Here is a 24133-nt window from a genome sequence, read left to right as displayed (position 1 = left end):
TGGGATCGCTCCATTTTCTCTCCGTTCCGTAGGCGTATCCACCCACTTCGAATTAGTAGGGGCGGAAGGAGGGTTCCAGGGGCATCCCTTAGAGAATTTACGAAATTTTAAAGCATCAAATATGCAGTTTGAGTCAATCTCGTCGTAAATAACTATCACATAATATAAGCGGCGTTTATCTTTTTCTTTACTCCGTTCCTTCCTTCTTTTTTTCTTCTCTTTTTCTTCCTACTTTCTTTAAGGCGAACTCGGCGGGCGGGCGCCCCCACTCCCCCCCGGGACCGCCTATGCAGTTCGTCTGCTTTGTCTATACACGGAGAAAAAAACTTCGTGCGTGGGACCCGAAGTTTAGGTCATACGGATCTCTGAAGTTTTCAGATTGAGTATCTAAACACTTTAGATCTAGCTTTCGAGGTTCGGATCACACATCTGAAACTTCAGTTTCTACATCCGAAGTACTTCAGATGTGAGAACCGAAGTTTTTCGGATTTGAGAACCGAAGTTTTTCGGATGTGAAAACCGAAGTACTTCAGATGTAAGAACTGAAGCTTCAGATGTGTGATCCGAACCTCGACAGCTAGATCTAAAGTGTTCAGATGCTCAATCCGATAACTTCAGAGATCCATATGACCTAAACTTCGGGTCCCACGCACGAAGTTTTTTTCTCCGTGTAGCTTTGTCTATCAATTTCAATAATCAGCCCCGTGCGTCTCTTTAAGGAAAACATTTGCTGAAAGAGCAAAAAGTAACTACGAACATGGTCCTTAGACCACTCGCCGGTGGTTGAATATTGGGAAACTTCACTAGCTTACACGTTTTCATGCAATGGAGATGGAATCCGGAATGCGGAGATGTTATTCGACGCACAATGGATCGAGTCAATTACAGAAGTCGGACATAAAATTGTTGACTAAAACTGCAAATTTTGGGTGTTTATTTCGTCACATTTTAAAGGAGGGGTTGCGATTTGGGCCGAAATCGGCCCCTCCACGGGATCGAATAATTTTTGGATATTTGGCAGTTGACGGTGCATATATGACGGAAATAATCGAGTTTTGCTGATACTCGAGTTTTTTGGCTGCGAAACAGGGGCCTAAACATGGCTCCGTGGCCGAGAATAGCTGGAATTTCGCGTTTTCCGCGGTTCTACCTCAGATTTCGACCTGGGCCCAAAGGCGACGGGTGATGAGCTTCAAATATGGTGTCTAGGACACCTAGACACGTAACATGCTTGAATATGATCAACCGTCGCCTTTGGGCCCAACCTCAAAATCGAACTTTTCCAACTTTTTAGCCTGAAATAGCTGAAAATCCATGTTTTCCGCGGTTCCGCATGTGTTCCTTGGGCCCAATGGCGACGGTTGATCATATTCAAGTATGTTACGTGTCTAGGTGTCCCAGACACCATATTTGAAGCTCATCCCCCGTCGCCTTTGGGCCCAGGTCGAAATCTGAGGTAGAACCGCGGAAACGCGAAATTTCAGGTATTTTCGGCTACGGAGCCATGTATAGGCCCCTGTTTCGCAGCCAAAAGACTGGAGTATCGGCAAAACTCGATTATTTCCGTCATATAAGGCATGGAAATTCTTTGATAAATTGCCAAATATTTATACAGGAAAGCATATATAGTCCAACATTCGATAAGCTGGCCACAAGGCATTTGATTGAAAAATGCCCGTACTCAATCAATGAATTTTTGAATGTCAATGAATGAATTTAAGACGATTTGTATGTAAATATGTTTATACCTATCAGTACTTTTATTTAGAAAATGACGTTTTTGTGAAGCCGAATGTGCAAAAAGCAAAAGAATAAATAAATAAAAAAAAAAAAAATAAAATATATGCACCGTCAACTGCAAAATATCCAAGAATTAATCAATTCCGTGGAGGGGCCGATTTCGGCTCAAATCGCAACCCCTCCTTTTAAGGTGTGTTCCTGAAAGAAGAGTTCACGAGGAAATCAACGGAACCGCTTTCAGAACCTCAGTTTTTTATAGACCGAGTTATAAGCGTCCAAATTTTGTCCGACCTCTCTTATTGACTCGATCCACTGTGCGACTCTAGACCCGCAGGCGAAGGTTTGGCGCGGTGTCATAAGGTAAAGCTTAACCCGCCGCGCGTCCGACTACTGAATGAGGCGAATGAATGTGATGTGCGCATAAAAGCTGTCAAATTAAAGAAGCGTGACTTGTACATTTTGCCGCAGCTTTTCGGCGCTCGGAGCCGAAAATAGATTGGAGGCTCTATAACCGAAACCTTGGGATTTGGAATTTGACTGGTCGATCTTGGACGTGATCAGACAAATGCGAAAGGATCGCAGGAAAATCATTCAGTCTATGTTAAAATCAGACGCGACAGGTCAAAAAAATCGGATTGTGTAGGCGAGGGAAAAAATTTAAAAAAATGATGTAAAATATGGTCGTATTGGAAAAGCCATTCACTGTTACTAAGAGTGTGCAGAATGAATTATGGCCAATTTTGACGATCCTGCTTAATATGCACTGAATTTGTTGGTGAGTATTTTTTTGGACGTGTTATGTTTTTGCATGGATTGATGAGTAAACGTCGATTTTTGTTTTAAGAATCACATGCGATAAAAAATGAAAAATGAAAAATTGTATGAAAAGAAACAATTTCAGAAATAAAATTAAATGAAATGAAAAATATTATGCAAAATTGTTCAATCTTTTTACAAAAGTTACCATGTTAACGAAGAATGAAAGCGAATTACAAGCGATTATCATACTTTCGTACCTTGTAAACATTGGTCACCATACTTGATTCGTATCGATTTTTCAAAATATCAAAGACAATTTCAGGTCGGTTCGATTCAGTCTCGTTATTCCAGTCAGATTCATTTCAGATTCTAAGTTCTAGAGATTCTCCTGGTTTGCCTTCAATAAGAGCGTCAGGCAACCATCGTTGCACTGAATAAGTGCCGAATACATAGGCACTATTACTGTTACGCTCCTGCTAAATATATCTGAGTTCACTGGTCCGATTATTTCTGGTACCTTCCTGTCGTACTTCATTTTTTAAAATGAAAAGCTACCCAATGTCATTTCTTAAAAAGGTCCATGGTTTTTCTTCTTTAAACGAAGCAGATTCTGAGAAAATTTCAGGAAATGATGCTCATTTTTTCTTCTTTAAAACAATAAAATCGGAGCGAAGATAAGACTGAAAGAATTAGTCCAGACTTAAAGAATGAGCCCAGACTTAAAACATTAGTCCAGATTTAAAGACTTAAAGAATTAAAGAAGATAAGATTTTTAACCATCACAAACGAGATACGTGGTTCGGGAATTTCAGCGTCGGTAAGCTTACAATTTGTGTCCCCACTATCTGTGGGTGGGCACTGGTAGTTTGCCAGCAAATGCTTCCTTGGGATCAAGTCCTTTGATTCAATGCCGGAAACACAAAAAGGAACACAATGGCGTGTCAGTTGAGCACGTCGTGTGTTTTTGGCACACACCATTGTGTCTTGGAAGAAAAGAACCAAACTAACACACTGTTGTGTTTACTGTTTAGAGCAGATTTGTTTTTCAGTGTAACAGGAGAGACACCCTAACGATTGGTAGATGATTTAAGAGGAAACATCATTCGACACTGTTCATTCTAACGTTTGGATTGCATTTAGCAAAAAGGAACCAGCGCGATTACAGTGTTTTCAAAATTGTGCGGCTTCTTCTTTTCTTTTAAAAATACTCAAAATATGTACGGTATTAAGATTTACAAAATTAATGTCCTTTAAAATTAAAAAAATTTTTGGTGGGAAGCAAAATATTTGATATTCTAGGAGATTTTTTTGATACTTGCGAAGAAGCAACATGTTTATAACACCATAATTGCGCTGGTTCCTTTTTGCTAAATGCGATCCATCTATGCGATTAAAATACGACTAAAACGGATTTATGATCCGAAATTTCAAGTTACGTGCTTTTAAATACAAAACCGTCACAACACTAAAGGAAATGGAATCGCCACTGTGAAGTATAATTTACTCAAGCACGGTTCGACCCATTGTTATTTTCAAAGACTGATAACGCCCAAGGACGCTAACTGGAAAATCTGAGAAGTTGTCACAGTTTCAAACGAGAGCTGGGAAGAGCGAGGAGGAAAATCTGGAAAACTCATGTTTGTCCTAATTTGTTCAACAGACGGGCCAGATTCCGTCTCACCGTTCTATCCAAGAGGTAAGATTTTTTTCTACAAAATTGTCATGGAAAAACGATGACCAACGTGCAAAACCACACATCCTCATCGCGATGTTTCAAAATCTCCGCTCCCATTTCAATTCTTTCAAGTGAAACAATTCAGCTTTATAGTTTAAAATTTATCCAGGATATTCTGCTATCTGAGAAGAAAAATCAAGCAAGTTTTCCAGGGGCGGATCCAGCAATTTGGCGACACCGGATTCCTTCCATTTAAACCTATGCTAAATAATCGATTCTTGCAGGAGCACCTGGTCCCTTCCAGAATCGATACATTTCCATAGGTTGAAATGGAGAAAAGACAATGTTGCCAATTTGCTGGATCCGAATAACGTTGAATAGTTTTCCAATACAAAACCAAAGTATGATAGGATTTGCAGCGTCGCAAATGGAGATACGTGGTTTCGCATATGGGCCATCGATAACCTCCTTTCTACGTTTGATTCTACATTTTGATAGTGAAATTACAGAAACGCGTATATCGGTTTGCGGCGTTGCAGACTTCCTGTCATACTTACACTGCACTAAAGACCTCTGAGCGTCATTTCTTGAAAAAACTCGGTGATTTTTTTTTCTCCAAATCAAGAACGGTCTGTGAATATTTCAAACCATGATGTTGGTTCTGTTTTCTTTTAAAAACTAAAATTGGAGAGGATGTTTTAAAACAGCTTGACTGAGATACGCAATTGACCGTATGGGAAAAGAGACCTCAGTCCACGAGGGAAAAACTTTCAGAAGTGATGTTTGTCGGATTGCATTGAAAATCCGGATTTTGAGAATTCGACGGAAAACACTCTCTAGTGTTCTATAAAATGAGTTTAGGGAAGTTTGTTGCCAACTACCAATAGAAAGATGTAAAATTGTATAATTTGTGATTTCATACTCTGAACATAACAGATCTGAATTGATAATGGCTTTTTCTCAAAATTAGATATTTCGAACTGCAAACTTAAAACCAGCGTTCTGTGATTCCCTTATAGTTTAATTAGTTATGTGATGTTTATGGGTGTTTTGTCCCAAAATGTTCATATTTATTCCTGGGTTCTCTTGTATCAATTTATAAATTTTTATTTTTTGTGCGCTAAGGGCCCTTCCCCCATTAACGGTCACATTTTGAAGCCCCTACCTTACAAACAGGTGAATCAAAACCAATGTCATTGAAAGGTTATGACGCATCAATGGATAAAGTAAAAAAATGCGTACTTACTTACTACGCTTAAAAATCTCCTATCATGTATAACTTTTTGAAGAGCAAACGAATCCAAACACCTTTTCCAAATTTTTTGAGATTATTTTAACAAGCGAAAAAAATTCACATAAATTTTCTACGCATAGAAAAACCGTTTATTCGTCTTTTTTTATAAAAAAATAACATCTGAGAGGAGATTTGCAACATTGCAATTAGATTTAAGTGTTTTCCCACTATTATCATAATCATCATTATCATTATCATTATCATTATCATTATCTATCATCATCATTATTATTTATCATTTCTTCTATTATCATAATTTTAATAGTTTATCAAAAATATTGATTTTGTAATTCAATGAAATCTAGTCACGTTTAAAATATCAGTAAAAATATAGTTATTTCTAATTTCCAAGATTAGTATTTTATTTTAAATTATTTACTGATTGAAGTTATTAGCTTTTTCTAACTATCGATATGAAAACCATGAGAAAAAAGCTGGAAAATACTCTTTTCTTTGTGTTCCAACTTGCACGAACTTTGAATCCTTCTTTTACCTATTTCCAGTCGCCATGGCCACGAGCTAATGCGGGACAAAAATGAAGCATCCCTTTTTCACAGCAATTGACTTCATGGCAATCATTTTCTCCGCTACTTTCTCGGCGGCCGCTGCAGCCCCTGAGCCGCCAGCTCCAGACCCCCTCCCACCACCGCCGCTCGCAGATACAGAACCATGGAGTACAACAGCCGAAACGTCAAATGATACAGAACCATGGAGTACAACAGCCGAAAGTTCGAATGATACAGAACCATGGAGTACAACACACGGTACAGCAGCATCGAATACAACATTCGCACCCGAGCCGGAACTACCTTTCCTCAACACGTCGCTCCCATCGTTGAACACCACCGAAACACCAGATGACACAGTACCGTTCAACACAACATCAGCACCGGAACCGGAAATCCCTCATCCCGTCCTACGGCCGCCACCGGAAATCACCACCCCAACTCCAGAAACGTCGAACGCAACACCCGCCTTTGAGCCGGAAATACAGTATCTTGTCGCACCGTTGCCACCGTTGATCACCGAAGAGACACCGGATGACACAAAGCCCTTGATTTTAACACCTTTGGATGATCCTGTTTTAACACCGGCACATGAAAATACCACGCCTACCCCGGGTGACGCGCACGATGCGTTTATGCCGTTGGATTTTGATGACGTCGAATCACCGGCAGCGGAGGATGGTCATCGGAGGAATGACGTCAAGAACCGTGCTGAGGATGAGGAGTCTTTGCCGAGCGTACCGGTGTACCCTCCGGATTTCTGGGATACAATCGTGTTGCCGGGAGTGGAGGAGTGGAGTTTTAGGAATTATACAAATTATGATCATGAATTGTTGTGATAAGCGAATTTTCGCGATCGAATGTCATTCATCAAACGAATTGATCAGTGCTGAGTGATGCCGATGATCGGTGATGTCAGGAGCCAATCAGAGCTCAAATTTTTTTTCTAAATGAAATTAAGAAGAAAATAAGAAAACACGAAACACTAAAACACAGAAATTGCGAAAACAGCAGACTTGAATTGACAAAACACAACAACAGATAGAGATGACAGAACAAAAATTTTGGTGAGAGATAAAGTTTCTGACATAGATTGCATCAATTCAAAAATCGAATTCAAGTCCCGAGGTGAATTCGAAATTTCAAATTGATGGATTTCAACGGTCTCTGGTGAGACCAACGAAGAAGTCGAATATCATTGAAAAAAAATGCACAATCGTCGAATATCATTCAACGGTGAATGATATTCGATCGCGAAAATTCGCTTTAAGTCTCGCACTGAGTTATTATTCTTTGTATCCAAGTAGCAGTGTCCGGGTATGTTGCTATTTGATCGGAAAATGTATCGCAATTGTATCGACATCGATTTATCGCAATTTCATCGCATAAATTGGGTGCATTTATGCTAAAAGGAGCTATGTTGCACGTAAACCATATAGCATAAATACGTCCAATTTCGATTTCGTCGATTTATTTTGTGATTTATCGCAATACTATCGAACAAAAACCATGATGAATTGAAATAAAATGTCGATTTTATCGAACGCGATTTTATAGAGATAAAATTGCGACGGGATTGAGGATAATCGCTCAGATATTGATGATCTCAGCGCTTTCATCGCCAAAAATTTGTAAAAAAATCGCAACTGAATTTACACAAAACTCAACTGGAAAACTTTTACCTCATTCCTGAAAACACTTTAGAGACCGGTTTTTGTTGAAACAAAAGTCAATGTTTCGACCCGACGCTACAAAAATTGCTTTTTTGAAAATGTGTCTTCCGTAAAATAACGCCTATTCTCCGGACAACGGCTACAAAAAGACTTTGAGACTCTGTACTTTTTATCAAAACTAAAAAATGTAGTATTCTCACAAAAAAATATACAAATTAGAAAATCTGACCCATTAGTTACATTTTGTTTTATTTTGAAATGCACGTAGTAGCATCTATCGTGGAGCAAAAAAGAATCGATGCTCTTACAAGACTTGCAGTAGATTCCAGGCCCAACCTACCCTTGGAGCACCACTACAGATAAAATAATCGGGACCAAGGCAAAATTGAGAAATAGAGCAAGGGAGAAGACGCTACTCGATGACGGCGCAGAGATACAACTATTCGTGCTTGATGGATGTCCGTGTTGCATCTGCATAATTGAAGGCGCGATGCCATCGTGATTGAGCTGCTGTCACACGAGCAGTCTCGATTGTATAGTCCGACAATTTGCGTATGCATAGTGCACACAGACTGTCCATTTAGCCCGCGAATATCAATAACTGTACAGTCGAACTCGTTATAGGACAGCAGCTTAACACTCCTACTTTTGAGGCAACAATTTTTTCGATCCCGGTAACAATACAGCATTGTTATCGGAATTGAAGTATTGTTACCAACCAGAATATAATAATATTATGGTGCTTCATATTGTAGGATTCAAAATGTGTTCTAAATGTTATTTTCACTGCCCTGGTAGTTAAACTTGCATCCTCTAGATGTACAATTCACTGCCAGGGTCGGATCTAGGGAGCACTTCAGACATTTGGATGTGTTTAAATCAAAAGGAACTATATCCATTGTGCCATGAGCCCTGCCATGCATGTATGCTGATGGATCTCAAGGCTCACGTCAGGATGGTTAAAGCTCTTTTTGATTAAATACGTTCATTTCGTCGTTTCTCGGACTAGGGAACGTAATTTCATTCCAAGGTTGCAAAATTAGCTCGAACAATTCAGTTTTTTAAGGGAATGCATGCGTGAAATTTTTGTCAAAAATTCGTCTAGATTTTTGCACGAAATCAGAGAAAATATCAATGAAATTTTCAGTAGTGCTGGAAAAAAAGTCTCTTGGATGTAGAGTCCAGACTTCTGAAAAATTTGACAAGAAAAAATACTCTTGATTCAATCGGATTTTCACATGAATCGAAAGTCAACACTCTTAATTTAGGCGGATTTCTTTTTGATTCAAGCGAAAATCCGATCTAATCAAGAGTATTTTTTCTTGTCTAATTTTTTGAAAGTCTGGACTCTGGATCCAAGAGACTTTTTCCCAGAGTAGAAATGCTCACAATTCTCCTGGTAAAAATGCAATTCGCGCGAGGAAAATTTGGCAACACGGAAATCCATTTACGTTCCTTTGTGAGGAAAATGGCAATTTTTGACATCTTGAATTTCATTTTTTTCTATAGACCATTAGGTATCTTTTGCGACCTTGAAATTAATATATTAACTACGATAAGAAAATCCGAAAGTACCTGGGATTAACTATAAGCATCATAAGAGCATCGAATCTTTTTTCTCTGTTTAAGGCGCTCTAAATATATTCAATCTCCTTCTCCTCCTCTTCTTCGTGGGGGTTGAACCTTTCGCCCTTGACGCCCTCCGCGCCCTTTGACCTCTTTTTCGAGAGCGTCTCCTCCGCCTCCAGGAGTCCTTCTCGCGTCATGTAGAAGTTGACCGCCACCGGGGGTACCAGTTTATGCTCCTCTATGAACTTATGAACGTTGAATTCGTTCCGTCGCGCGTCGTTTGGACTGGAATTAAAAGAGGAAGAAAAATTTAGGCAGTGAAGTAATGAAAAAAAATTGAGGTTAGTTTCTCCAGCTCTGGTAAATGGGGGACATTGTGACATTCCCAAAGACATAAAGACGGAGTGCTCGTATCTAAAAGCACGGGGAAAAAGTGAAGCCTGGTTTGGCGCTGGGTGCTTATGTGAGTGTGTAAATGAGCGCGGGAATCCATGGCGGCAAACGGAAATTTGATTTGAACTTGTCCTCTTGATTTTTCCACATTTCTCTTCGAAACGTATTTTAAATGCCTAAAACGAATATATTAAGAAAGTTGGGACTGCGCCCTACTATAATACACCTACTTTTGCTCGGTAACAGGCAGTAATCTCAGATAAAGTTAGTTTTTCTTCTGCTCATGGTGGTTCTGCCGGTTCAAACAGGCCGTTACAGTCGTAGATGACCGTTACTCCCAAATGAAATTAATCGGTCGACGACGGACCAAAAATAACCTAAAGTTATAAAAATATGAGTGTGTAAGTGAATTTGGGAAAAAATCAACCTAAAATACTTTGTTTCCGCAATTTTATTTAGTTCCCGCCCTACATTTGAATTTCAAACTTGTCCCGATTTCGCCGCCAATCCTCTAGCCAATAGTAGAGGTGGTTAAAAAGAAGCTTCATTTTTTGCTTTTAGCGCTCCGTCTTTATGTCTTTGGACATTCCTGATGTTATAATGAAATCGTCTTTGTGTTTCATAAGGCAATTTGACGTCACTGTGATGTCCGTTGAACACTCTGTCATCACAGTGACATCATATTGACGTCTAAATGTTCAGAGTGAGGTCAGAGTTATATCAGAGGGACATTATAATGATTTGTCATGTAAAGCATTTCGATGTCACATTGATAATGTTCCACATTTACCAGAGATAAGTCAGGATGAGAATTTTTGGCGTGAACGAGAATTCTCAGTTCAAACCCCTCAGATCCGAAGGAGTCAACGTCACGAGATAATTGATAGGCTTGGAGGACAAGGCGCACAAGTGCAGTTTCTGCTATTTCGAGAAATACGTGTTTGAAGTTTCGAAATTATACGTGGATCCTTATGGCGGAAAAAAAGTTCAAACTGACATTTTGATGCTTAAAAATTGGAATTTGGGAGCGATTTTTTCACAGAATTTGCATCAAGACTAGATTTACTTGAAATTAAAAATATCTCAATTTTTTTAAAAACTGCCTGTATGCGCCTTGTCCTTCAAGCCCCTCAATTGTATTCTCTCTCTACTCTCCCCTCCCCCTCCTCCATCACCCCGGTAGAAAAAATTTTGATACCCCCTTCAGACGGATGGTCATATTTGGTTCTCCTCGATGATTTATGGTGTCAATAAATGTAGGACTCATGGTCACTAATAACGAATTAATCGCGACGAATAAAGTAGGCTAAAAAAGATTAGGAAGAGAAAAATGCGACTATATGAGTCTTACTTACTCGTCATCTAAAACTGGGAACGTGAAATTCTTATTTCCGCCCGGTTGTTCAAATACCATGAAGAGAATCCGGTGATCCTCTGAAAAAAGATAAAAAAAACAAGAATCAATAATACCAATGTGGTCCATTATCGGCTAATGCATGGGAAAATGCAGAAATAAATATTATCTCAATTACAATTGCAAAGCGACTCGGCCTTTTGTTTTTTAAAGGCGAGAATCTGTTTCAGTGCAAGCGAGACTTCCGGTGATAATGGTGCATTGACCTGGCCTATTTAGATATACTTAATTCTGACGTATTTGATTGCGTTTGGATATACGCTCATGATTTTATTTTCATTTATTATCCTCTTCTCTACTCCAAAAGTGAACCTAAAAAGAAAACAACTGTATTAGAACAACATGATTTCAGCAGAAGAAATAAGACCGTGCTTAAATCTACGGTGTAAGTCCGCAGCCATGTACCTCGGATTGCGACGATGTGGACCTCCTGTCATACTTTATTTTTTAAATGGATAAATACTCAACAGCAATAATTCTTGAAAACTGCGATGATTTTTCTTCCCTGTGCGAAGAAAATCCTGCGAAAATGCAAGAAATTGTGTCGATTTGTTATTTTTTTTTAAAAAAAAAAAACAACATAAGAGCGGACATTTTCTAACACTGCAAACGAGAAACGTGGTTACAGACTTACACAGTCGAAAGAGCCTCCCAAAATTTCGCCCCTTTTTCGGTATTCGATTCGACCATCGAACCAACGTTTAAGTGGAAGCTTATAATAACAGAAAACTCAGGAAAAAATTTCAAGATGAGTATAGGACCCGTTTTCGAGTTACCGGGGAGGGGGGGGGGGGGGCAAATGGGTCAAACTTCGGCCTTATTTTTCGCTATTTTCTTGTTGAATTGATGTGTCTACGAGGTTGTTATCGTTGTTTGGTAGTATCAGGATACTTTCAAGGCAAATCGATCACTTCCTTCGACGATCACGATGAAAGTGGGAACATTTTTTCTGCAGGCTGTAAGTAATAAGTAAATATCGACGGTAAAACTACCAGACCACGTATCTCGTTTGCGGTGTTTAGAAATCTCCGCTCCCATTTTATTTTTTTGAAGAAGAGCAAATCGATATTATTTCCTGAAATTTTTACCGAGTTCCCCTCTCTTGGAAAGGAAACAACGCGGAAGTTTTCAAGAATTGATGCTGAGTAGTTTTCCATTCAATAAATAAAGTCTGACTGGAAGTCTACACCGTCCTAAATCAAGATATGTGGTTTGGTAGTTTCACTGTCGATATTTTATTTATTTGATGGACCTCTTGACAAGGAGCGAGTTCAAGCCTTATCGCGTATGTTTCCTCATCAAATGTCACTTAGCACACGAGCTGTGCGACAAAAAATACTGTAAGTAACTCCTAACCTAGATAATAATGTGTTTCGATGCATGAATTCAGACCTCTCTCACAGAAAAAACAATAATCGCCTTAAGTTAAATCGTACTTTCAACTTTAGAAAAATTGAGGAATCTGAATTTCATGGTCCTGGAGCCTTCCCCATCAGCACCATAGCCTGGGGGGGGGGGGGGAGGGAGCGTCCGGAGTCTTATTTTGATACGTAGAGATTCCCAATGTAAGTATACGTTAAAGAGTATATACATAGGCTGTCCCAAAAGTACCCGGACTGGTTCTGTAACTTCAAAATTATGATAGATAAAGACATGATCTTGGTCTCATTTTAAAGATCAACTCAATATCTATCGATTAAAATCAAGATCAGCGCAATCAAATAAAAATTGACCTAGTTATGGCAATTTGAAATCAGTGAGTAAAGTTTACCCCTACGGTTTTTAAGGAAGATTCTTCATCGACGATATTGATATCTAAAAGTATGTTCTGGTATTGAGTTCTCATCCAAAAACTTCCATGTAATGCTTGGACAAAGATTCGAATCGAGGACCGAAATCCAAAATGCAGTTCAGAACTTTTTCAACTCCATCCCAGGGAAAGAATTCAGGAAAACAATGTTAGAGAAGTGGCAAGAGCACATGAGTAAGTGCATCCGGTTTAGTGACCGGTATTTTGAAAAGCAAAAGGAAGTTATGGAAGATTCGGAGGAAAGCGGAAACAAAGATTAACTTTTTGAATCCTGGTAAGCGAGAAATCTTCCTTAAAAACCGTAGGGGTAAACTTTACTCACTGATTTCAAATTGCCATAACTAAGTCAATTTTTATTCGATTGAGCTGATCTTGGTCTTAATCGATAGATATTGAGTTAATCTTTCAAATGAAACCAAGATCATGTCTGTATCTATCGTAATTTTGAAGTTACAGAACCAGTCCGGGTACTTTTGGGACAGCCTATGTACGTTAAAAGTATACCTATACGATGGCCATATTCTCTTCGCAATTTCAAAGCGGCAGAAAAATCGCCTTCAATTATTAATGATACCTTTTTAATGACAAAGCAGTTGGCATAATTACATTTAGAATCTTGGGCCGTGGCCCGGAATCATAGCCGCTTTGTCTCAAAATAGACGCTTTCCAAAGTGCCTGCATAAATATAGAAATATGCATAGAATTACTGTAGCTTGAGGAGACCCGAAAGTTGAGAGGATGATTATAATTACAAACTTCTGCCATTTTAGTTTTCATGGTGAAATTACTTCAGATAACGTGCTGCACATTAAGGTGGACCTTAAATGCAGGGAAATACCCAAGGACGATGAGTGTATGTAGGTGGAAAAATTTACAAGTGTATACTTCTCCATTTCATACACACGTGTCACATTCTGAAGAGACGTGTTTATTTGAACATAACATTTACGGAATCCCATCATCGTGTCAAAAAAGAAACTTGTAAAAAGTTCAATCAGAGTCAAACGCGATTTCCGAACATACTCTAAGCATTTTTCTTGGCGGAATGGTCATGGCTGTTCGTTTGAACGTGAGCGTCTCACAGACCAGCCGCGAGGAGATTTTTGACGGAATATAGTGACTGACTGCACCAGAGGTACGTATTCTTTGATTTTGGGCCCATTGATAAGTTTGTGGTGTAAATTAGATCTCAACTCGAGGAATTTTCATCCGTTTTAACGAAGTTATATGCCATACTTGCAAGGATAGAAACTAAACTTTGTGGAGTAATTTTAATGCGCTTGATATCTCTCCAAGCTTTTAACTTTCTCACAGTGAGACCCCGCCTTTTTTTAAAGGCATAATTTTAAATATATTCTACCATGTATTTTATCATCTCATTCAGTGTTAGTTCTTTTTTATTAACATTCAGCCTGGGAAAGGTAGTTCCATTTCGAAAAGTCCCTGAAACCCAAGGACCAAGGTCGAACATGATCGACCTGGCTCTTCAAGCCTGTCAGCACACCATAAACCTATCGCAGCATGAGATTTTCCATGTGGTTAACCTGGTTCCCGAACTTTCAGCCGATACCTTCCTTCGAAATCTGCACGAAATGAGGATTTCAACGTACCTCATCACCAATCCTGGACAACTTATGAACCAACATACCCGTGATTACAATCCAAAAAATATGATTTTCTTCTTGAACGAATTCCGTGACATATTCAACTTGATTTTGAAGCCTCCGAGTGGAAATATCGAGGATGGAACTCTCCATGGATCATTTTTCGACGACCCTTCCTATTACTTCAACCAAAGTGATGATGAACCATGGAGAGTTGCATACGCGCAGAAATATTCAGATGCTCACGGAGACTTCGATTTAAAGATTGAAGAGGATGCCGTTGATGTTCCAATATCATCGGACTCATCAACTTCATCAAAATCGTTGATTTTACATATTGGAATGTCAGAATTGGAGAGAGGCTCCGTTTTATCAGACCAAGTTTTTTATTTTACTCGCCACCTCTATAATCACACGATTTGGAACTCCGAAAATCACTTGATCTTCGTTCTTCGGAGGTCGAGTGGATCTCCAAAAACTGCAAATCGTGAAGTATTGAACGTGACGAACATGACCTCGATGAGGTTCACCAGGGCTGCAATATTAGTCTGTTTTAAAGCGTTTTGGCGATTCTTCAGAGGGTTGAGAGTTGTCATCTGCGTAGATGAAGTGTGCTACCGCCATGATCCCTACTCAGAGAGGATCCTTCATTACGAGGGTCGCAAAGAGGAAGATTACTTCGATTTTTCCATGAAAAATTTGCATGGCAAGTCTGTGGTTTTCGCATATAGCCACGACGACGCAAGTGAATATTTGAGCTTAGTGAACACTGTCGCGTGGATGACTTACGCGGATGATGCTTTGGACCAGCTACAATTCGGTATGAACTGTTCTATTGATGTTTTCAGTAGACCACCACAAGTAGAACATCCACTGGATACCGAAGTAGGTCAGAAGTACGATATCGACATCATTTTATTCGTTGGCGGAGCGGATTACAAAGACTTTGGTTTCTCCAAATTTGACCGCACAGTGGGTGTTGAAACTTGTGTATTGTGCTTCGCTGCACCTCGACAAGGGTTCATGCCCTCCTACCTAGTCGTCTTCAGAAGTTTCTCCACACCCTTGTGGGTAATTTTTCTTGTGACGGTGATTACATTTGTCTTCATGCAGCGGGTTTTCCAGTATTTTCAATCGAACATGTTTAGCGAGTTCTACACCGAGCAAAACATATGCACGTATGAGAGCACCTCTGCATTTCTTGTAATCTACGGCTATTTCCTTTGTGGAAGTCCTCCGACACTTCTTCTCGGCAAACACTCCACAGGAAAAATCCTCTTCTTAGTATTTTCGTTTTCAGCATTGATCATTGGGACAGTGTACCAAAGTCAAATGTTCACACTCTTGAGCAATCGCGTTCGGTTCAAAGATATCGACACCGTTGAAGAGTTGAGGCAGTCTAACTTATATATTCAGACCTCAGATATCGATCGGCTCACCACATATTTTGGTCAACATCCAGAGTATGAAGGACTGGAGGAAAAACTAATCACCAGCTTTTGGTCAATGCATGATGAATATCTAAGCCAGAACGAGAAGAAATCGAGAGACTTTGATAGTTTTGATTATATTTCAAGCCTGCGCGTAGACGACGAGGAATCGATACATAAAACTGATAACATTTCTTTGGAGACAACATCTGCTTTGAAAAGATCTTTATTTTCGCTACTTGATAACGACGCTTTTTTAATCAGCGTCCCTCAATTCATGATTTCACAAAAAAACCTTCTTTTGGTTCCTTTTAAGAGTCGTGACTTTTTCGAATTCCACCAAGTTGGGGAGTATATATTCACGTACCCACTTACCTATCGCTTGCTGAAAAACACTATTTATTTTAAATTTCTTGACCGAAAAGTCACTCAACTATTCGAAGGGGGACTACTCATCTCGACGGTATCTAAAATCACAAACCTTTTAAGGTTGCGACCATCAGCCGAGGAAAATGACGAAGAGCCAAGGCCTTTTGGCATGACCGACTTACAACCTGCATTTCTCTTCCTCGCAATTGGCCTAAGCGCTAGCTTTTTAATTTTCCTGGGTGAAATTTTGTGGGATATTGTATATTGATCACCGAGTGCACCCAACACATCAAATGACAAATACATCGAACACCGCGAAAAAACATCGGAGTAAATCTCGAACATCAAATCCAAGGAAAATTTCAAAAACATGAAGGACATACAAGTAGATCACACCTTGATCAGACGAGACAATCTGACTTAATTGGTGACGAAATCTCTGCACCATCTCGATTGATTTTGCGAAGCTGTTCCATTCCTCTGGAGCTAACGAAAAAGGAAAAAAGTATAAGGGGGAAAAAGAAAAGAGGAACGCAGCAGAAGTAACACTGGTAGAAAATTGAAGTGCGGGTTGCAGAAAGGGCATTTTTGGTTACGGTGTCTCAGAATCTCCGCTGACGTTTCATCCATTATAATTGGACTGCATATTTTGCAATTTGGAACTATACATTCTGGCTCATCTGAAAAAACACTTATGTGCATAGGGAAACTAATGGCTTATACGTTGTTTTTAAACCGGGCCAGACTTTATAGTTCCAAATTGCAAAATGCAGTCCAAGTAAAGCAAATTCTATGGAAACTGCATTTTCTCCATGATGTTACAATGCTGAAAACGAAAAATGTCAGAAAATTCGCTGAATAGTTTCCTCTGTAAAATATAAAATATAGCAGTGAAGATTATGAGACACCGCTACCAAAAATGCCCTTCCTGCACACAATGCCTCAATTTGTGTAATTTTTCAATATTTTTAAAGAGATGAAATAGTCCCTCAACTTTTTTGAATTTGTGCTGAAAACAGTTTGAATAGATTTTGTAATTCCCGTGAGAGGAGAAAACGCACGTATTCTGCATTTCTCCCACTAAAATTGTGTTTAAAAATGACTAGAGCTAATCTGAAAGCTTATTCTGGTATAGATCATCATTACGATTGCTAAGGTCAAAAAATGAGCATCTCCAATTTAGCGTTTTATAAAATACCCAAACACGTTCTACTGTATCAAAAGAAAACTAAGTATAATATTTTCTTGAAATTTAAAAAAAAAACTGTTGAATTGCTTGCTCATAAAAAATGAAAAATAATGCAGAGGTTTAAAAACCGTCAAAATTTTGAGCTGTTCTTACCGAAAAATTGATTGAAATTCTAACTCGAAAATAACAAAAATAACACGTACCTATTTTTCTTCTTCTTTTTTTTAATCTAAAAAAGTTTATCCTTTCTGATAAAAACCAAGTAGATTTCTGAGGTACCAGCCTCCCCTCCCCCCTATTTCTTTGATTCCACTCATGACTCTGTTGACAATAACGTACTCATTTTCGCGCTTGACAATGATTGATAAATGTCGCACATTGTGCACTTTGAGGAGAATCTATTATTAACAGTTGCTTATTTACTCAGTGAAATAGATACTTTAAAATGTTGACCTAGTTTAGCAGGAGGAAACTTTTCCGCTAATTTCAGAAACGACATAATCCGAATTTCCGTCCTTTCACTGCTGTGCCGGCGCTGCGCCCTCAGTCCGCCTTCACTGCGCAAGGGTAGGCAATTTCTCGACTTGGGAGCACGTAGATTTGTATCCCATTCGCCGCGCTTATTTCAATCATTCTCATAATCCTTGATCTTGATAAAAGCGCGACGCTTTGCCACCTATTATCCTTGCTCTTCGACTTTTACGCTCGGTTCCGTCACTTTTTATAAGAACAAAACAAAACATAAAATGCTGTTTTTAGGACCTTTAAGACCCTCCACCTCCCTCCTTTCTTGTTCAAAACAGATTGCATGATGGAAGAGAGCGGCTGACCTTCCCTTTCCTCTGCAAAAACGTCCTCAGAAGGAAGTAAAAATAACGTAAAACGTACGTTAATCTACGTTATCTTATGAGGTACTTAAAAATCTGATTTTATGCAATTTGTTCGTATTATTTGATTGAATTTACCCTCCTTGATTGGATCGAGGCTTGGAGGGACATACGGTGCGAGAGTGTTTCCCTCGGCTACTTTCACCGCGTCACTTCCAGGGGCAGGGATGTTGACGACCAACCAGAGAAGCCGCTCCGACTCCGTTTCGTCCGTTCGATGTGCCTTCGGAGTAGCGTTCAAATCTGAAGCAACCCGCAACACAAATCTATGATTTTCACGTGGAAATATCCGTAAACGCATCACCATCAAAAGGAGGAGGAATCTCAAAGCACAGAGGCAAATTTTTCAGGGGAGCCACGTGTGTCAAGTTGGGCAGGTAAATCGGACTTTGGAGTTCAGTTCAGTCAAAAATATGTTCACCCTCCCTCTGTAAATAATATTTGTATTGGACCATTCTCAATAAAGAATAATATGCATGTGTCATGGATAGTACACGCCATGAGTCAAGGGCTAAGAGAAGAGGGTTAAAAAATCAACTTTACCCTGGTAAAAATTGGCGATAGGAGCTGCGTTTCAAAATACCATAGGAGTTCTTATAGCCGACTAAAGAAGGTTACAGAAAATCATATAGCTGGCTGTAGAGTGCGGAGAAAATCATACGGCCGGGCTATACGAAGCGATAAAAAATTATGCAGCTGGGCTATAGTTCCTATCGCCGGGCTTTACACTTTATCGCCTGCCTGTTGCTTTTTCTCCATCGATTATAAAAGGCGATAAGAAATTGTGTAGAAATTTGTGTGCTTTGGAAATCATTAAGTTTGATACGGAACCACCTTCATATTTACAAAACACACGTTATATTTTCCTTTAATACATATTTTTTTTTTCATCAATTAAAACGAGAATAATCCATACAGGATTTGCAAACATTTCAAAATCATGAGTTGAATAACGCTGACTCCGCCAGATTAAATATTAGAGCCTAACACAAAGCGGAGCGGCGACGCACCGGCGCCTACAAACCTAACAAGGATACTTCACGCGTTGCGCAATGCGTGAAGTATCCCTGTTGGGTTTGTAGGCGCCTGGCGCGTTTCGCGCTGGCTGCCCGCCTGCCGCACCGCAGCGTGCCACGGCGCTTGAGGCAACTATTTCACACCAGAGGTATTGCACAGTATCATACGAAACTGAAGGCGCTCTAATATATTAGGAATGGCAGGCATCCATCAAAAGTACGGAGCTTTCCTCGCAAAATAAATCAAGATACTACGGCCCAAAAAGAGAGCAGTGGTCCAAAAACTCACCAAGTCCTAGCATCCGTAATTAGTGACGTTTAGCATACACTTTATCGCCTGGCTGTGAGTTGCTTAATCGCCATCGGCTATAAAAGGCTATAAGAAATTGTGTAGCCGGCTATAGAAGCTATTGGAAATCTTACAGCCGGCCGTAGGTCTATGGTATTTTGGAACACAGATTCTACTGCCAATTTTTACCAGGGCATGGATAGAACACGCCATGAGTCAAGGGCTAAGAGAAGAGGGTTAAAAAATCAACTTTAGGTAATGCTTGAAATTTTCTTAAAGCATCTTCTACACATCGATGAAAAATCGGTGAAAGTTTGAGAAGTTTGAAATACATAAATTTTGGGGAGCAGGCTCTTCGCATGGTGGACTCTGTATTTTGTAACTGCTGGAATGAATTGTTCGAACTCACCCAAAGCGATGAGTGTGTATACAGCATCCTCACGTGCCTTCCATTTTATGGCAGTCGGTGGCTTATCAACAGCTTCTATCGGCAGCAAGTTTCCAAACTTGGCCGTCATCTTTTTCCCGAAGGCAATCTGAAAACAAAACTTCATTCAGTCGATAACATGCAATTCAGCGCGACTTCATCCTTGTAGTCAGCGGGCTGCATTTTGAAATTGATACACTGGAAAAAAAGCACATTAGATCTAGAGTCCAGACTCTTGAAAACATTGACAAGAAAAAATACTCCTGATTCAATCGGATATTTGCTTTGCATCAAAAGGAAATCCGCTTAAATTAAGAGGCTTGGTTCTTAATTTAAGCTAGATTCTGATTGAATCAAGAGTACTTTTTCTTGTCGATGTTTTTAAGAGTCTGGACTCTAGATCCAATGTGTTTTTTTTTCCAGTGTAGACAAAGCGATGGACAAAGAGGACAGAGCGAAAAATGAGCGATTTTGTATGTGGAAGCGGTTGGTTGTAATGTGCAAAGAAGGTAAGTACTAAAGTGGCTGAAGGCAACCCACAAGAAAGCGTATACATAGTCCATCATCTTCTCTCTTCGTCCGTAACAACCATCCGTTTCGACCAAAAGGATCATTATTTTTTTCATTTGCCTTCTTTGTCTACAGCTTTGTCCATCAATTTCAATAATCACCCCGCGGGATACATACATGCTTCATTTAAAGACACGTCAAGACGTGCAGAATAGTAGTATATGTATATCATGTGAAAATTTGACAGTATAGTTCGCTCGCAGGAAATCGAAATTATAAGCTAAATTATGACGTTCAAAATTAGAGTGAGCCAGTAACATTAATCATGGGATCGTGCATTGATGGCCAAGACTTTGCACATGAATGACTAATATATAACCTTTGTCCGTTGCGTAGCTTGAAAGTTCAGTTGGACGTTTTTCTGCCGAACGGAACCAGAGACAGGTGGGAAAGAAGGGGTGTGCTCGTAAATCGAGGGCCGTAAGAATGAATGGGAATAATAAAGCGCCAGTGACGTCAGCGGCAATGAAGCCGGCGCCGCAAGGCTCCCGTGTGATTAATTAACTAATGGGCCATGTCCACAACGCTCTTGTCACATTCCCACGGCTCATGAGTACCGCATTTAGTTGGCACATAGTTTCGTTTGGCAGAATGTAAAATCCTGTTTTTCGATTTCTCCAAAAGGAATCGCGCCAACTTTCACATTGTTTCTTTTGCATTTTTCTAGAGCACACCCCATCTTTCCTACTCGTCTACGGTTACGTTTGGCAGAAAGACGTCCAGTTTTGCCAAGGATACTGTCCCTCAAATAACACGTGGATTGACGTTCCCACTGCGGTGAGAAATCATGGGGTTTTTATTTTATTTTAGCAATACGAATAGAGCAAAATACTTATAAAGCTGTCAGTCAAAACCGACCGTATGAGCGGCGAAATATGTTATGCATGCAAAAACTCTAAAACTTCCAAAGGACTTTTATCGTTTTACTTCCATTTTTCTCCTTTTCTGACATAAATATTTACGGAAATTAGAAAAGTAGTCTGTTTTTAACTCTCTCTCGATAGTAAATTGGGGATCTATACAGAGGAAGAAGGTGGGTGGTCTTACGTAGATACCGAATTTAGGTGCCTGTGTTATAATATCCGGGATGATACCGTGTTTCAGCAGCGCTATCTTGAGTTTTCCGGCGATGTTGGCGCCTGCATACGAGACGGCCAGCAACCCGCACATCACTCTCAGCGCCCATACGAGCCATTTCAATTTTGACGAACCAACGAACATCGTTCCTTGATCTTTGTGGAGCCTGAAGTCAATTCTTCTCAAGCGATAGATCTGTTGATGTCGAAACTGGAAACTTAGTATTAGATATTTATTGCTGGTCGTATGAAAATATTTAAATCACCAAACATTAATTTTTGTCGCGCACGCAACTGACTCACTTTCCATGAATAGTAAAATCTCAACATTTTTACACACCTTATTAATGTATTCTATCTATTGTGCAGCCGGGGGAGCACCTTTAAGAAACTCGAACATGGTCCATCGCGAGTTACGCGATGACTAATTTCGGTTGACTCTGTACCGGCATGGTAGCTCCCTATCATAGTTGAGATCAATTGGAAAGATCTCTTTGGAAGATTGGATTGAGATCTCTCTCATTCGATAAAATGACCGAATATACGAGAGAAAACTATTCTCTCGGGAGGGAAAACTATTCCCTAGGGAGACAAAATTATTCCCTGAAGAGACAAAGCTATTCCGTTGGGAGAGGAAAACTATTTTCTCAGGAGGGGAAACTATTCCTTGGGAAAAGAAAACTATTCTTTCGGTAGAGAGAAACTATTTTCTCAGGAGAGGAAACTATTTCATCGAGGGAGAAAACTATTTTCTCGGGAGGGAAAACTAATTTCTCAGGATAGATAACTCTCTGGAGAGAACGCATATCACTCCCCAGGAAATAGTTGTCCCTCCCGAGATTTTCTCTGGCGAAAATACTTGTCACTCCGGAGATAACAGTCTTCCCTCTAATTGCGTAACACAATTGTTCTCACTTTGAAAGGCACAGCCAAGTACTGTTATTAGTTATTAGTACGTTATTAGTTTTTTTCCCAATTTTTACTATTTTATCGAACCAAGGAAGGCTGAGTTTTTGGCTTAAACTGTCTGGTAATATTTACATGAAAATTAGCCTTGTTACCCGCTGTGTAATTTGTTTTATTATTGTGTAAAATAAAGCATAAACTAAGTTTAAATGCAAAATAAAATATACCGCGTCACAAATTTTCAGTCCTAAAAAGTCCTCCTACAAATTCGTTGTTTCCAGGTTGTTTTCGATTCGCCTTCAGCTCCGTCCGCAGCAATTGTTGTTAAGAACATGTTGTGCGAGCTGATCTCACCTCATTACATACTTGACTCTTTGCAGGCGTTTCATGTGCGAGAGTAGAGCACCCTGTTGGAGAACAACGGAAGTGAGATTGAACGAATCCATTGATCCCTTTTTCGTTCGTCCTCCGACAGATTGCGCTACTTGTGCACAAAAAACGCCTTCAGAAAGTCGAGTATGTAATTAGCAAAAAACAGCACGCACAACATATTCGTAACAACAATTGCTGCAGATGCAGCAGAAGGCGAATTGTTCTGTTAGAAAAAAGAGTGTGATAGGAAGTTTGCATGTAACGAAATGGTAGGTATTTGATCGAAATGAATCGAACGAAGAGTTAAAACGCGAACCGATTAACACAGATTCCAAGGACTAATAAATAAAAAAGCTAATCAAAATCACTAGAAAATTTGCACTCACTATGAAAATTTCAAATTGCGGCATATCGAAATTAGGATCAGCCAAGAATTTGATTTTCCATGATTTTAAGTCCACACGTACCATTGACTCATCCCCTGCAAACCGTTTTTGGGTACAATTTTGTAGCATTTTTTTGTTTTAAGACCACTGTGTATGAAAGTGCTACCCTAGCGCCTGGAGACACGTATGGCTCGTTTATGTCGATAGATTTTGATGACATTAAACTCGAAAAACTGCCCCCAGAGGACAGTCGTAAACAAATTTCGTAACAAGCAGCACTGAAGATGAGGAGCCTTTGCCAAAAGTATCAGTATACCTTTAAGACTTCTAGGATACTATCGAGTTGCAGGGAGTGGATTTTACTGATTATTCCTAAAAATTATGAGCATGACTCGTTATGATATTCTGCATAGAAGTATTAATCATTGCAATACGGCGTTTTGAAGTTTGTAGTTAAACATATTTTTTTCGAGGAAAATCCGGTGAAAAGTCTAATCCGCAATGAAACAATTTATTCAGGGGGATAATTACAAAAAACGGGAACATTTAAGGACAGGTTTGTTTCGAAAGATTATAATTTTTTTTTTTTTTGCCAGTTAAAAGCAAAGTTGTAACAGGTACTCAAAAATCCCTAGTTTTTTTTAAAAAATATTTCCTCTTTTTTGCAGCCTTTTTAGAACTAAGTTGTTTTTATCGTGTATGTTGGTCTGATTCTGTAGATCATAATTCTAACCCACCTCGTTTAGGGTATGAAACCGCCGGAATATTACGCAACTTTG

At 39.5% G+C, this 24133-nt stretch overlaps 2 protein-coding genes across 4 annotated transcripts; one reads left to right on the top strand and one right to left on the bottom strand.

Moving 5' to 3' along the window:
• The first annotated feature begins 2895 nt into the window (after window positions 1–2895).
• LOC109041887 (uncharacterized) lies at window positions 2896–7655 on the top strand. The gene is made up of 2 exons (XM_072305598.1): window positions 2896–4195; window positions 5972–7655. Exon 2 carries the CDS (start codon window positions 6004–6006, stop codon window positions 6811–6813), a length of 810 nt encoding a protein of 269 aa, XP_072161699.1. The 5' UTR covers window positions 2896–4195; window positions 5972–6003; the 3' UTR covers window positions 6814–7655.
• A 215-nt stretch (window positions 7656–7870) lies between these two features.
• On the bottom strand, window positions 7871–22144 carry LOC109041904 (protein D3). Of its 3 annotated transcripts, none has more exons than XM_072305592.1 (7): window positions 21662–22144; window positions 20027–20153; window positions 18391–18555; window positions 16633–16722; window positions 10965–11043; window positions 9223–9501; window positions 7871–8154 (listed from the first exon to the last, which is right to left on the bottom strand). In XM_072305592.1, the coding sequence occupies exons 1-6, from the start codon at window positions 21833–21835 to the stop codon at window positions 9282–9284; spliced, it is 855 nt and encodes a 284-aa protein (XP_072161693.1). In that variant the 5' UTR covers window positions 21836–22144; the 3' UTR covers window positions 7871–8154; window positions 9223–9281. The 3 variants fall into 3 exon arrangements, with proteins under 3 accessions (XP_072161693.1, XP_072161696.1, XP_072161695.1); XM_072305595.1 differs by having other exon boundaries at window positions 21670–21810; XM_072305594.1 differs by lacking the exon at window positions 16633–16722 and having other exon boundaries at window positions 21662–22134.
• Window positions 22145–24133: the final 1989 nt, after the last annotated feature.

The sequence above is a fragment of the Bemisia tabaci genome, chromosome 10 (genome assembly GCF_918797505.1).
Source record: "Bemisia tabaci chromosome 10, PGI_BMITA_v3".
NCBI lineage: Eukaryota > Metazoa > Arthropoda > Insecta > Hemiptera > Aleyrodidae > Bemisia > Bemisia tabaci.
This window is presented reverse-complemented; position numbering and strand designations above follow the sequence as displayed.

Excerpts from the sequence above, each read along its gene's own strand:
- LOC109041887 (XM_072305598.1), top strand. The coding sequence starts at position 6,004 with ATGAAGCATCCCTTTTTCACAGCAATTGACTTCATGGCAATCATTTTC.
- LOC109041904 (XM_072305592.1), bottom strand. The coding sequence starts at position 21,835 with ATGTTCGTTGGTTCGTCAAAATTGAAATGGCTCGTATGGGCGCTGAGA. Across the intron at positions 18,556-20,026 it reads ATACACACTCATCGCTTTGG|ATTTGAACGCTACTCCGAAG; the intron begins GTGAGTTCGAAC and ends GGGTTGCTTCAG. Across the intron at positions 9,502-10,964 it reads TTCCCAGTTTTAGATGACGA|TCCAAACGACGCGCGACGGA; the intron begins GTAAGTAAGACT and ends TTTTAATTCCAG.